General features: G+C 37.9%; 1 protein-coding gene across 7 annotated transcripts in view; it reads right to left on the reverse strand.

The window, feature by feature from the left end:
- Fife (regulating synaptic membrane exocytosis protein fife) overlaps positions 1-14957 on the reverse strand; it is a 426424-nt gene that overhangs the window by 40619 nt on the left and 370848 nt on the right. For 5 of the 7 annotated variants that reach the window (XM_071595176.1, XM_071595174.1, XM_071595178.1 and 2 more), the window contains 2 exons: positions 6004-6205; positions 4185-4281 (listed from right to left, as the gene is read on the reverse strand). In XM_071595176.1, coding sequence (XP_071451277.1) covers positions 4185-4281; positions 6004-6205 — 299 coding nt within the window. The remainder of the gene's footprint in view (positions 1-4184; positions 4282-6003; positions 6206-14957) is intronic. The other 2 variants (XM_071595175.1, XM_071595179.1) reach the window with 1 other exon arrangement.

The raw sequence follows: 14957 nt of genomic DNA on the forward strand, positions 1-14957 counted from the left end.
CTATTTAAAAAAATGAAAGCTAATATGCTTTCAGAATAACATTTTAAAATGTTCTCAATATTTTATGCTTACCGAATAAAAAATTATTATTAGACACAAAACGGTTTGCTTGAAAAAACAAATTTTCGAACTTGCAGTATCCTAGAGTTTATGTTACTTTGACAGCGTATGTATACAGTGTGTTGCATATGTTATGTTGGATATACAAACTGTTGGAGCATATGTATGTACATACACGTCAGGATAAACATGGTGAAGTTGGATTAGATGAAGCTTATATACGGGGGTGGTCTGAAAGGTTTCCGACCTAAGAAAGATACAGGACATTTTTCTGAAATTTTCTGAGATCGGAAACTTTTCAGACCACCCTCTTAAATATAAACCATAAACACAGTAATGAACCCGAAGGTTGGTTTGGTAGGTGATGGTAGCGTTCACCCAGTACTGAGCCCGAAGACGTGTGAAAGTTGCACATCAGGGTAGGGGGGCCAGTTCTTTTTTCTGTGTCGGTTTAGGTTTCCCAGGAAGATCTGGTACCCGAAAAAATCACAAAGCTTGGGTGGAGCAGCAGATGCCCAGAGAATTGCCGGGAATCGAACCCGGGACCCTCCCTCTTAAATATATGTACCTACATAAATATGTGTATGTATATATATATATATATATATATATATATATATATATAATATATATATAATATTTTAATATATTCTAATTTGAACCCCCATCTGATACTATATGTATGTATTAACTTATATTCTACCAATATTTTCGAAAATACCTTTTGATACCTTTGATTTTAAAATAATTATTCTCTGATTACTAAGCGATATGTAAAGTTGTTTTCCGAAAAGGAAGTTAAATTGTAAACCCCTCCGTATCTTTCGTTAAATGCTGACGTCGAGATTCTTTCCACCCATCCTCCATTCCCTGAATATCCTATCTCAACCTATTTACCCACCTCCAGACGCAAATGACCTTTGCCGTCTTATTCCCCGACGATACTCCACTAAAAATACATTTTACGATTGGAAACCTGATTATAACCCTGATTTTTACTTTATTCACATTTGATACATTTTTATGCATGGGTACGGCAACATTCCGCTTTCTAAAGCTGCCTCACAGGAAAGTTAGCATAAGGTAGAATCTGAGAGAAAAAATTCTCCATGGTCTGAACCAATGGTGATGAACTTTTCACGCACTGACGAAATTTTTAATGGAGGATGGGCATACTTCCGCCGGCGTCTCCCACCGTATTTCGGCAGTCACTGCAAACTTCGGCACCTTTATTTGGCTTTGCGCGGTCCTGTACTCCAGGGCAACTTTCCCAGGCCAACTTTCTAGCTTAAGTTGAAGAGACTGCTGGAAATGTCACAAAAGTAACTTTATGACAGTCACCCACTAGTGTTCACTCAAATACGAAAATTTTGCAGTGAAAAAATCTTGAACTTAAAGATTAGATGATGTTTTAACGTTAATTCTCTTATAATTTTTTTATGGATTGTGTGCTGCAGGGGGATAATTTAAAATTCATTCAAGTGAAAGAGATATAATCCATTTTTACAAAACCAGCTGACAATAATTCTTCAAGGATATGTACGACCTAAGGCATAAATATCACCTGTGTATAAAACTGCTTTGCATTTGCCATCGCAATCACTGAATGATGTTTTGTAATGAGATCTAATTCCAGGGCTTGTTTTAAGCATATTTTTAGTATAGCTTAATTGCTGCGGTGAAAGGTTAAAAAATAGTCAAATTAAAACGAATCTTTAAAAACAAACAATGACAAAAAGAAATGAAAAGAAAAAATTCGAGGTATTTTTCTCAAATTTTAAAAGGGAAACGAGATTATATTTCATCTTTGCTCTGTAGCGCTCCATTTCATGACCGCATGACCTGTTATGCGTGACAAATTAAGTTTTGCTAGCAACAGGTTGCATTCACAAGAAGTGATATCCTAGCTGTCCAATGCCGTAAGCGGGATCGCTCTTCCTATCGCTTCCTCTTGCCCTCAATTAGAGTTTGTTTGAATTTTCAATATAATGTGGGGAACTAAGTGCGAACACCAAATTAATGAACTCGGCTAACAGAAGTGGCGACGAGTTCTACTGCGTCAATGAAATTAAAACGTATATAATGTAACAAATCACATAAGGAATTCATGAATGGTTATCCGATGGAAGTTTTTATTTGCTGTTTATAACATTAAACTCTCTACAGGAGAGCAGTGATGAGGATTTATTTTTTCTAGCACATAAAAAATAATACATCCGTTCTAATTTGCGAAGGCTATTTACAGAAAGCAAGCAAAAGCCTTTGCCCTATATTTAAAGCTTTGGAGTTGGAACATAGACGACTACTCAAATAAACATGAGTGTGATGTCTACATAGGACAGAAAACATACATGCGAGATGCTCCTTATTAGTGTACTGTATGTGTGTGGTAAGATGCTTCCACACCAATTTATTTATTTATTTATCGACTAAATTGGGCGAAGTTTGAGAATTATTGTCCCTTCTTCCACTTAACCCTTGCATTATAGACATTAAAATGAAGACAATTACGTACAACCACGCCCTAGATGGAGGAAAATCCAGCTAGGTGGGAATCGAACCCGCGACCTCAGGGTGGCGGCGAGGACGTCACCCCGCCGCCACCGGGGCCGGCCAATTAGGAGCACTTCGTCCATAAGGCCACTTGAATTATCTAGTTAAACAGCAATACTAAAAGAATTAGAAAAACGTTGTAAAACTCAAGTACAATGGTCGTTTAATGCCAGTGGACATCCCCTTCATCATATTATTCTTCTTTTGTTGAAGGGGCCGCCTTCTTGCCCCGAAACTTCCACCTTCCGTGGGTTTTACGAGAGTTCTTCGCTAATTATTTTAGGGTAATTATATATATATATATATATATATATATATATACACATATATATATATATATATATATATATATATATATATATATATATATACATATATATATATATATATATATATATATATATATATATATATATATAAATTCACCAAACCACTAAATTTGAAATAATAAGAATTAGGAATGGAAATAAACTTCATAGGAATATTTAACTAGAATATCAACTGCGATTGAGAATTTAGGCTGATATTTTTTAACCAAACTTTAAATTTCTCTCATATGTTATGTTTTTACATTTTTTCATATAAGTAAGTGGATTTTCATAAATAATATCAACTATTATCAATAATTCGAGAACTAAGACAAATCGTGACTACGGGGGGTGATGCAAAAACGACTATCGTTAGGCGTCAGCAAAAATGGATGATAGTCATGGGATTACGTTGCAGTAACACCTGACCGTCGGTAACCTGATTTATAATGTAAACTTTAAATATTAGTCCAAGGTAAATTTAGTTTATGTATAATATAAATAAGCTTAACTAATGTTTAAACGCAATTTTTATTTCTCAAACGAGCATTAATTGCAAAAAATAGGGCAATGATATTACAATAATTCATGAAGTTTGACATAAAAATCATTTTGTCGTTGATTTATTTATACTTTTCATCTTGGTTGAATCAATAATCATTTTTAGTATCGTTAGCTTTATGAATAGGTGTGAACTTCAATTTTAAATATGGGGAGCGTAACATGAGTTTTCTCTAATGTTACACATGATTCGAGGAGGGTTCAATCTGAAGCCTTTGGATTAGCAAACGGGCGTGTTCCTTATTGAGCGAACCCTGCCGGCGATTTAATATTATCCGTTCTCTCACGAATAGGGTTTCACCCCTGAATGCTCCTTGAACTTTATTTTCATAAGCTTCCATATTATTAATATATATGAACGATCTTATGCAGCCATCATGAGTCGTACTTTGCTCAGGAAGACAGTGTGCGTTCCTTCATAAATTTTCAAAAATTTCCTCTAACCACTGTTAAGTAGCCAAAAGAAAACATTGACGCTGAAAGGGACGGAATTCAAGTAATTTGAATTCTCTTACAAGGAAAGTTTTTTGCAAGGACAAAAAAAATCAGAAATATACTATGAAATAAAGCATTCAAATTGCAATAACGATGAAATAGTTAATATAAACCGATGGAATTGATGCCTTAAAATTATTGCCATGCAGATCTTTTGACGCGTATATACATCTAGTGATGGGATTTACGGTAGAAAACACAACTCACACTTGTGACCCACGTCGTCTCCTTCGGTCGTCCTCCATGCCTTTCTCCGCGGAAAGACCCATCTGGGAGCCGGAAACGACGTCCGCACTCGGGGAACCTGAATTGGAAAAAAATCATCAGCATTCTTCGGTGGTAGAGATCGGTTTAGGAAACTATTTCTCGGAAGAATTAAGAATATTAATAGGAAAAAATGCTGCCCAAGAAAGGAAGAATTAAAAATATGTGAAAACCAACTTAAGAGGGTGTAATGAATAACTGATCGTAGCACTTTTCCACTTGATAAAAATATTTTTATTTACGACCGGGTTTCGATGTATTACATCATCATCAGGTCAAGTGGAAAAGTGCTACGATCAGTTATTCATTATGTTCGACTTCCACCACATCACGCCTGAAGCTACTCAATTTATTATTAAGAGGGTGTGTTATGCAAAACTCTAAACTAAGCATCTATTAAATGAAAGAAGATTTTCACGCTATAAATAAGACTTATTTACATTTATTGTTCTACATAAAATTTAATGCTAGTCAATTTTACTATTAAAATGAGTAAAACTTATTGTTTAAAAAGAAAGGAATGCAAATAATGAGCGTAGCAGTGAGCACGGAATAAGACATTGGGGTATTATGAATGATTCAGCAAATGATGCAGGTATAATAAGATTGGAATAGTGACAAATTAATTAAAAGCACTATTATTTGGTGAATCTATATTAAATTTAGTTCTTTGGAACTTGATCAGTTCAGATCAATTTCTTCGTGAGGAGGGAAGCCCAAGGATTTTACCACCTTTTTGGAAGTTTAATAAACTAAAAATTCAATCTCAAATCATCACAATATTCTTAAATAATTCGCTTCACTAGAACACTCTTAGAAGGGAAAAAGCTTTTTTATCGGGAAAAAACACACAAAAAATTATCATATCAAATGTGAGGAATTAACATATGCTTCTTATTATTTGGTTCTATTTTAAGATTGAGATGGACTATTATTTTCAGTAAAAATACTCATGGTGCCCTAGAGAAACTCTGAAGTCAACCTATAGAAAATAAACCTGCATCATCATCTAAAGCCATTGCAAGCCACAACTTTGAAATATTTATACAGGCAGGAAAGCATGAGCCGAATAATTTCAAGGATCCGCCCATTTCGCATTCAAAACGCGTAAGAAGTATATTTCAAATGCAAAGTACACTGGGGTCTTGATTGATTCGTGAGCGGATGGTGTACGCGAGTATCCGAATCGGTGGTGGCTTTGTCTAGAAGACAGGATTTACGAGAAACCCTCGCAGATGGAAAAATATTTCAAATACGCGATCTCACATATTCAATACTAGATTCATCAAATTTTATGAAGGATTTATTTTAATTCGATTTTTCATCACACTTATTGTGCGGTATTATACTGAAATGAAATGTTAGTAATTTTATGGCAAGTCTAAGGTTCTATAAACGTTACTTAACCGTGAATCCGAAACTTTCACCACGATGGAACTAAATTTAGGATTCATTATTGGTCAAAACCTTAGTTGTGATGTAACCGAGCAGCACTGAGTTGATTACCAAAATTAAGAATGGACGAGTACTGTACGCTCTTCTGCAGTGCTAGCAAAGCTTAAAAGTAAATACTTCACTTTAATTTAAGCAAAGTAAAGTAAAGTATTTAACTTGTTTTAATAAACACTTTACTTTAAGCAAAGTAAAGCTTAAAATAAATACTAATAAAAATGTATTCCTCGCATTCAAATATTAAATGAGAGCAGTTAAAAGGGAGCTGACTATGCGCTACGTTTTCAGCTAGCTGCATTTGCCAGCTCACCGACATGATTTGAGGAAGACTCGCCATCTTTGGCGCCTCGCCCTCCGGCTCTTATTGAAGCCCTCCGGTTGATGTTCGAAGGTGGTGACTCTCCCCGATGCCTCGTCGAACTCCGGGAGCTCCCGGAGAGTGAAGCGTCCGGCTGTATGGCGCCATGCTGCAAGAGGTCGTAGGCGGAGGCGCGGCGAACGGGGGGCTCCGGCTGCAAGGAAAACATATTTACGGAAATTTAGTCTTCATTTCTGTCACATACATTTATAATCATGATTTGAACTTGGGACTTACCACTGAATTCATCCAATGGGATGTAATTTGGCTCATGTAGAGCGCCTAATATACCTTAACCTAAGCTTACCGATTCTTACAACCAATTATTTTCCCTCTCTTCCAAGGAACCATATGTATCATACACGTATTTACATGTCATAAACTTGAAATAAAATGCGTTTAAATTATTTGTATTCTTGCAGTGCATGAAATAATTTGATAATAATTGTATATTAGCCAATTATTTTATGCGGTTGTGTTGAAAACATTACCATGAAGGTGTCAGACACCTTAGTAAAACAAATTGTGGGAAAAAGATATTTAAAGTTAACATTTAAGGTAGTTTACATTGGAAGTCTGAAGACAACCTCTTTGTCAGCATTGTAGTAATAATTAAACTGTATTTTTAGCAAACTTAAAATATAGGTACTGGAATTAGTCTTGGCTATGGAAAAAAGTATTGGCTAGAAAGTTTTTAAAAACGAGAGATTATTCAAAATAGTTCAATCTGACTATCCAATTGTGGCAACATTTCTTTTTCGAGTTTTAACTTTAGGAATCCCGAAAGATGGGACTGACTGTAATACCGCTATAAACGGATGCCTGGATACAAACGACAAAACATGCGGGAGCTCAATGACATTGACTCCTTACTCGGAAAATAGCAGACATGATAAAAAATGACCAACAAAGAAAAACCAAATCTCTTAATAACTAAAGGAGCATGGGAAGGGGCTTGGGAAGGGTAAAAAAGTTATGAACCAAATAAATTGTGCGATTTCGTAAATGAAATAATTTGAATAAGATCTCCACCGATGCTGAGGTGATATTGATGCAATATGCGTGGCATTCATCAAACGCAGTCAATAAGTAGAGTATTTTTTCGTTGACTGTTACGTTTAGAAACAGCTTCTTACTTAATTAAATGCCTGTCAACATCCAAACTTCATTATAAGGAGACTCAGACATTTTCACATGACACAAATGTAGTGACGGGATGATTTGAGTTCAACCCTGGCTGTACTTCTTTGTATGTTACCGAAGTAGCCTCCGACCTCTTGATTCTGACGGTATTTAGGGAGTGAGTGGTACGCCTCTCTTAGTGCTTAGAGGCTGATCTGTGAACCTTTGGCGTCCATAAATAGAAGGCGAAGCGACGCTTTAACATCTGCCTCAGTACGAGGTCTCCTTGCTTGTGGATTCATCGTTAAATGGCTTTCTATGCCCACGACGACGGTGCTACATGCGCCTTGATTGTCGGCGACAACTTCCGCGCTCTCTCTCGGTCTCAGTGCTGTGACGCAAGTGACCAATGTGTAGACGTCACGGGACACAGAAGAGTTAGCAGAAAGAAGGACCTCGAAAGGTCAATCGAAAGGACTTCTTCATGCGGTCGGGTCTTGATCAAACGCGTTTCTCTTGGTGATCCGTGGAGTATCGGAGAACAATGACCCCGTGAGTGAAAGAATGCAGGAATGCATATAATAGGAAATGCGTGATTAGAAATGGGAGATTTTTATAGTTGGCTCGGGATTGAATTAGGCTGCCCCAATTTTTACGTGTTGTCTCATTCCTAGCAACATGTTTTTGCACCTTTCCATAAGTTATCTTCAAAAATATATCTTACTTTATCCGACAGCGCATGATAATTGAGTACTTCATCGATTTGTACGTCTTGCGCAAGACGAAAACAGAGCCTTAAGTCGTATATATTTATAAATATTAGTGGTTCAATTAATAGTGGTCTAGATATGGTTCACTGTGAGAATAAAAATTTAATGCAGCCAGAGAAGCTTAAAGCCATCGAGTTTCCTTCAGGTACCTCAGAACAGGGACTCACCTGTTTCTTCAATAACAGAGCGATTTTTTTCATGATGGTGAGCCATGGAATCATCTGTTCTACTACGGAGTACCGGATGGAAAAATTATTTATGGGAGAAGGGAGCAGATGATACATGCTCTAGGGTTCGGTGTGGCTGAGGGGAGGACGCGCCGGGCTGCGAGACTCCGCCCGCGGGATATCTGTCGGGCATCAGAAACGTATCTTACGGATGAAACGGGTTCTCACGAAAGGATCTTGCGATATTGATTCCATAGATGACCAGGGGAGAGTTACACTTAAGCGCAGATGAGACAGAAAGAGCGATTGGACTTCTTGAGTTACTAAATAGATTTCAGAGGCCACTTGGATGCAACGGAACAAGTTAGCCTGAGAATACTCTCCCAAGTTTTAAAACAAAAAGCGTGGCAATTGCTTTGGGGTTATAACTCGCGAGCTTCTCTTCGTTTAAGGAGTTCAGGGAGATCTATTGTGCCCCAAGTTATGAAGTAAGACTCATATATTAAAAGAGAGTGGTCTAGCGGAGTGAATGCTGAGTACGTATCCTTGATGAGGAAAATGAACGGGTGGCTTTATGACAACTTAAGGAAGGACGAGCTAAGACACTTAGTAGGCGCAAATCTCCACCTAGATTTTTTGTAGCCGCTAACAAGAACCGCGTAGAGTATATCTGAATTGGTCGAGTGGGGGCGAGGCTAGAAATGTAGGAAGGAAACTTGGGAGTCGCTACTCTTATCAGGCGACACAAGACTTTTTATTCACCCAGAGTATCTTACAGAGGTCACTGGGCCGGCATAAACACTACGGAGGAACAGTCTAAGCAAAACAAAGGCATAGGGGAACACTGTGCATGGCTCAAGGCTACACAAAACTTCGTCGGAAATAATTATAACTTGTATTGATCTCGCTATTTGATATCACGGCGTATTTTTTTAATACATTTTAGAAAGTAACATGAGTCATGACTTGAACTTATTAGGAAATAGTTTAAATTTGTTCATGCTTATTAATAATCACAATATTTTGTCTCAAGGTTTTGGTTTGTGGCAAGTTGTTGATTTTAAAATAATAGTTTCTCAGTTTGTTCTTAGACGGTCAAAAAAAACTTCATGGCGTATATAAACGCTATGGTCCAGCTATTTTTTTTAAATTTTCTTTGAAATTTGAAACACATCTCATTGCGAGAATGTTTTATTAGAGCCTATATTTGGTGCTTGTGTTTGCCGTTTCTTCAACGCTTAGCAGTCTAGTTTGTTGGCAGAGTAGGGCACATTTCCCTCACTCGTATTTGCACACAGCTACAGCTACTTTCCTTTGATATCCCACTTTAATTGACTCAATAATTTTGTCTTTAATCCCTACGGAAGCCCCTTAAACTACCTCAGGGCTCAAGGGCAAAGAAATTATGACCAGATCGGAATTACTCGTAGGAGGAATTCCACGTATTTCCCACCACTGAGGACATCAAAAATATTATTTATAACGTATTTCGCCAAATTTTCAAATTTCACTCCCAAATTTTTTTCCAAAAAAACGTCAATTTAAAAATAATTGTTTGCTTTTGCCTAGTCTCCTTCGCAAAGCCTTCAGGTGCCTCTGGACCACTGCAAATTGACAGATATCACTCCTTTCTTGGCCAACGCTTATACAGGGGTCGTCCGGAAAATAAGTGAAGTGAGCTCAGGAAAAAAAATTATTACACTTTTACATATCTTAAGCTAATATTCCTCAAAATAGGACCCTTGTGAGTCGATACACTTGTTCCAGCGGCGTTCCCATTCCTGGAACGCTCCCGCGAAGGCATCATCGGGAACCTCTCGAAGACACGTCGTCACGGCCTCTTTGACGGCGTCCAAAGTCCCGTATCGCGTTCCTTTCAAACTCCTTTTTATCTTCGGGAACAGAAAGAAGTCCGATGGTGCCAAGTCCGGGCTGTAGGGCGGGTGCGGCAGCGTTGCCACGCCGTGCTTGGCCAAGAAGTCCGACACGACAAGCGCGGTGTGAGACGGCGCATTGTCGTGATGCAGCCGCCAGATGTTTTTGATCGCTGGCCGGACGCGGGCGACTCGTGCACTATTGTTTTTGGCACATTTCACTGCTCTGCTATCATCCGAACACTAAGACGACGACCAGAGTTCAGTACATCGCGAACTTTTCGCACATTTTCGTCGGTGAGTGTCGTTGATGGGCGTCCAGGCCGTGGTTCGTCGTCGACCTCTTCTCTGCCCTCCACGAACATCTTGTGCCACCGAAAGATCATGTTTCTGGACATGGCTGACTCCCCGTAAGCCTGGTTAATCATACCGACAGTTTCGGTAGACGATTTCCCAAGCTTTACCGCAAATTTGATGGAATAACGCTGCTCCAAAAACTTCGGCATCGCGTTCCGTGACGTGGGTCGAGCGTGGAGGTTCGCGTTAACAGAGCTCCTCACTACACCACAGCCCAGAGCCGATTGCCTTTTTCAGCGTCGCTTGCCAACATACCCCCCTCCAATCGCAGCCCGTCAGAGCGGTGCTGGGCGCGCCTGGAGCGGCGGGAAAAAATCAGTACACTTATTTTCCGGACGAACCCTGTAGCTCCTGAACTTAATCGGTGGAAAGAGCAGGCAATCAAACAAATGCGGAATGAAATTCTTTAGTGAACCTAATATTTTTCAACTTCACTAAAAAAATGTGCACATGAAATTATTTTCACGTAGAGGTAATACAGAAAATTAATTTCAAAAAGGCCTATTTCCTTGGTTATGCATGCAAGATACTTCTTGACAATAGTAAGAATTACTATGCAAACGTAAATAAATTGCAACAGTTTCATCAACAATTTGGTGGAGGTTTGAAATATGTTTCTATTTAAAGAGAGAGATCAAACTATAGCCACAGGTAAAGTCAATCTTTATGACCTGGAGTAGAGCAACGATTTCAAATATGACAGTTCATATACGAATAGGATTCATTTTCAACCATCACTGGATTAAGAAAAAACTGAAAAATTCAAACAATGAAGCATATGCAAACGTTAAATGAAACAGTTTTGGTAATTCGTTTAACTAAAGATTCATCGTATGCAGTGGATTATAAAATGCTGATTGTGGGCCTCTAGGATTTTACGATTGAATTTGTGATACAAGTCAAATGAATAAAGTCAATTCCCTACTTTAATTGGACGCTTTTGGGTTGGGATTCTTTCATCTTAAAAGGATAGCGAAACCCTACAAATTTCGCATTATTTTTAAAGTAACAGCCGCTTATTCGCTACAGTATAGATGACGACCGCTCTGCAGCAAATCCATTCCGTTGTTTGATAAAATTTAGGGTGGAATTTAATGTGCTGTACGTTGGCAGTACGTTTAATGCCTTGCCATTATTTTTTGAATCAGTTGTATCAATTACTTCTGCGGTATGCAACATATTGTCTTTTTTCTCCGTTGCACGTATTTACTGCTCTCCTAAAAAAGCTGCTATTTATGATTTTATTCGCAGCATGAAGAATCCCAGACCAAATAAATTCATTCATTAATTTATAGCCCTAATAGGAGAGGCGCAATTCTTCTCCTCCCTTTCTAAAAGTATGATAATGTGAAAATAATGGAATTCATAAAAACTATAGGGTTTATTTAAGAGTCATGAATAATATCTCAAGTAACTTGAATACAGGGATGAATGCAATACGAATAATTAATTAATAGCATTAAGAAATATTGGCAATATATATTAATAATCAACAGTGCTCTTTGCTGTCTATTGAAAGCTTCAAACTCTTCAGGATTCAAGTGACGTAGGCAGATACGAATTTTTATTACCAGCTTCTCTGCAGGAACGCATTACCATCTGATTATTCATCATATCATTTTATTAACAGTTATAGTTTATTTGTAGATGGAGATCGCCTGATTATTCCTCCGATGAATTCGTGTGCTACGCAATTAGGCAAGCTCTACGGGTGCAGGGAGGGCACACACCTGATCAATTCTTGCATAAATGTGACAGGCAAAAAATGAGCGTTTCCTTTTTTGAATGAAATGAGTTTTTGCCATTGTGGATTTGGAATTAAATTGCTGGAAAAATGAGTAGTAAAAAATTCATCTGTAAATGTACCAAATGAATACAGAGATATGCGAACTACTGGATATCGGAAAGACTCTTCATATCACGTCAAATATTTTGATGAAATTTCAAAATGTATTATTACCAATTTCATCAGTTATATTTATATTTTTACCGAAGAGCGAATTTTTCAAGCCAAAAAAAAAATTCTATCCTCGCACTCCCAGTCGGCCATTTTGTGACGAGCCAATTACCTACCTGCTGGGAAATCTCTTCCAAGTCTTTTCTATTTTTATTTTAGAGTGAAAAGCTCATTTTTTTCATATTTTTAAACCTCCACACTTGTCATACGTTATAATTAATATACCCTTCAATAGATCTTACATAAATTGTTTGAACTATTATGTTTCTAAGAATATGGAACTATGTGTCAAGTACAGGTTCTCAACGGGGTGGTGGAGCAGAGTACAAGCGACTTTTTAGAGCACGTGGAATTTTAGCTCCCTCGTTGGACTACCCACGTTTTCACCCGGAGGAATTTCCACAAGGAGGAGGAAATTAATGGCTGGGACTAAGAAAAGACTCTTTAAAAGTTTTGTACGAGGTGGAAACATGGTCGTTGAAGCAAGAAGATAGGCGTAGATTGGAGATTTTTATGTTGATTCGGAGAAAAATGAGAAAGGTAAAATGGGGAAGGGAAAAACAAACGGGAAAGTGAGCATGAATAAGATAATAAGCATGGAGAAGGAAGAGAGAGTATTGCCGGGAGAAATTAAAAGGAAGCAGGAAAAGGAGATGCAGAGCATTTTAATTGGGAATGGAATGCAGAATGTGATACGTAGCGTGGGGAACATTAGGCAAGCGAAGTAGGAAGAGCAGAAGGATAAGAATGTTGGATGGAATGTAGGGAGGTAGAAAATGTGCGGAATCAGATAAAAGTTCATCAAAATTTTTGGTTTTATGGTGTGTCTCGTTTAATGGAGCTAAGAAAAGCAGCAATGTTCATATTTTCTATCCAAATTTTCTACCTTAAACTGTTAAATACCAAGTGACAGAACTAATATTACACAATAAGATATACATCAAATATTTAAAAATAAAAATGTTGTGACGTATTTGTCAAAATATTAGATAACATTGACAACGGTTTAAAATTAGTAAAATTTTGGGAAAATTTTGCTCTTCAAACTAATATTTTAAAATATATTCGGAGATATCCAAGATTAGAAAGAATTTTTCTCGGGCCTTTTTTGCTCACAAAACTATTGTGACAAATTCAAAAGAGACGACTTAACATACTTACACGTGCACAGTAGCAGTTAAAAGAATTGTTCGAGAAATGCTGTAAATAGTCCAATATGCCTGTTATAGTGCATATCGTTTTTGCCGTTTACAAATTCATATGGTGGCTCAAACTTCTCATAGGTAGCGTTAACTTTCCCTTATCCCCAAAAATTTTCGATGCAATCGTATTGTACTTTTATCACTCTTCCTTAGGCTTCTTGGTTTACCACCCGAGTTTATTATTCAAGTTCCAGTGCATTTCTTTCCCAAACTCTCCGCGTTCTTTTTCTTTATTTCTTTCTGATTAATTTACATCCTCATGAGTAATCTCTACCGTAATCCGCGGACTCCAGTCGCATTTATTACTACTTTTGTTTTCTCCGCGGCTCTTTTTATCTTTTACTTCATGGCATTTCTTTTACAATGATCTGTGTATGGGACTCCAATAATCAAGGTTAAAAAGACACAACGTAAAGGTACAGATGAAACTAATATTTTTTAGAGAGCAAGTGCTCCTCCTTTTGTGGATAGATTGTAATAAATGCAACATTTATATTCATGCCATTTTTGCTTCATTTCCTTGTAAAATATTGCATTTATTATTAGAATATCATCTGCTATTTTTTAGTATGGATATTAAAAAATAAATCAATAAACATGTTTTAATAAAAAATTAGCAAAAAATTTCGAGAATTCCCCGCGTCCTTTTTTAAGAACCCACAATGTTTCCTACCTCCGGGGGGGATAAGCACTTTAGGCGAACCAACCACAGAGGAAGCCTTGGGTATTGGAGGAGATAAGACCTTTCACTGCCATGAATACGCGAGAATCTCCGAAATGTTTTTCTCAGTAACCCCAAGGGAGTTTGTGAGAAATTAAAGTGAAAACATTACATGTTGGGATCGGGATTTGAATCCAAATGCCTCCGTAAATTTCACGTTAGGTCATCTTGTTCCTTTCAGCCCTCAGAAATCCACAGAGCTTCAAGAGAGAACGTCTCGGTAGCATGAATGGAACGGATGTATTCGGTTTGCCCTCTCGAAGTCCGAGGTTACGTTTTCCCGGCGGTCGAAGACTTGGCAGAAGCCCCGACGTAGAAGCCGCGCTTTTTTTCTGAAATACTAATGTTGAATGCCTTGAGAGGCCGAGCTCGTTGAAACGTTGATTGCCTTGTTACGCAAAATCGTTGAATGGCTTGAGAGGAGGTCTTTTGTTTGCTGTTACTCTGCTTAGAGCACGGTGCACCTGGGGCTCCATTGGTACGACGTTTCTTTTAATTTCACTGCCGCAGTCATGAGCAGTGGGGAGAGTTTAGCGTGCTGTGCGTTGTACAGAGTATTTTTGTCTTGCTTCAGCTTTTGACTTTGGTTGGATTCGCATTGAATTAATTCTCCATATCTGAAATGTCGAAATGCGACATACGAGTAGGAAGCACGCCTCCGGTTGTGTTCGTGCGCTCTATTGAAATACTTAATTCGCGGTCCCAAGGGCACGGTCCCCTTAAGCCAACGAGACAA

The sequence above is a fragment of the Hetaerina americana genome, unplaced genomic scaffold (genome assembly GCF_022747635.1).
Source record: "Hetaerina americana unplaced genomic scaffold, ioHetAmer1.1.p SCAF_7, whole genome shotgun sequence".
In the NCBI taxonomy this organism is placed as follows: domain Eukaryota; kingdom Metazoa; phylum Arthropoda; class Insecta; order Odonata; family Calopterygidae; genus Hetaerina; species Hetaerina americana.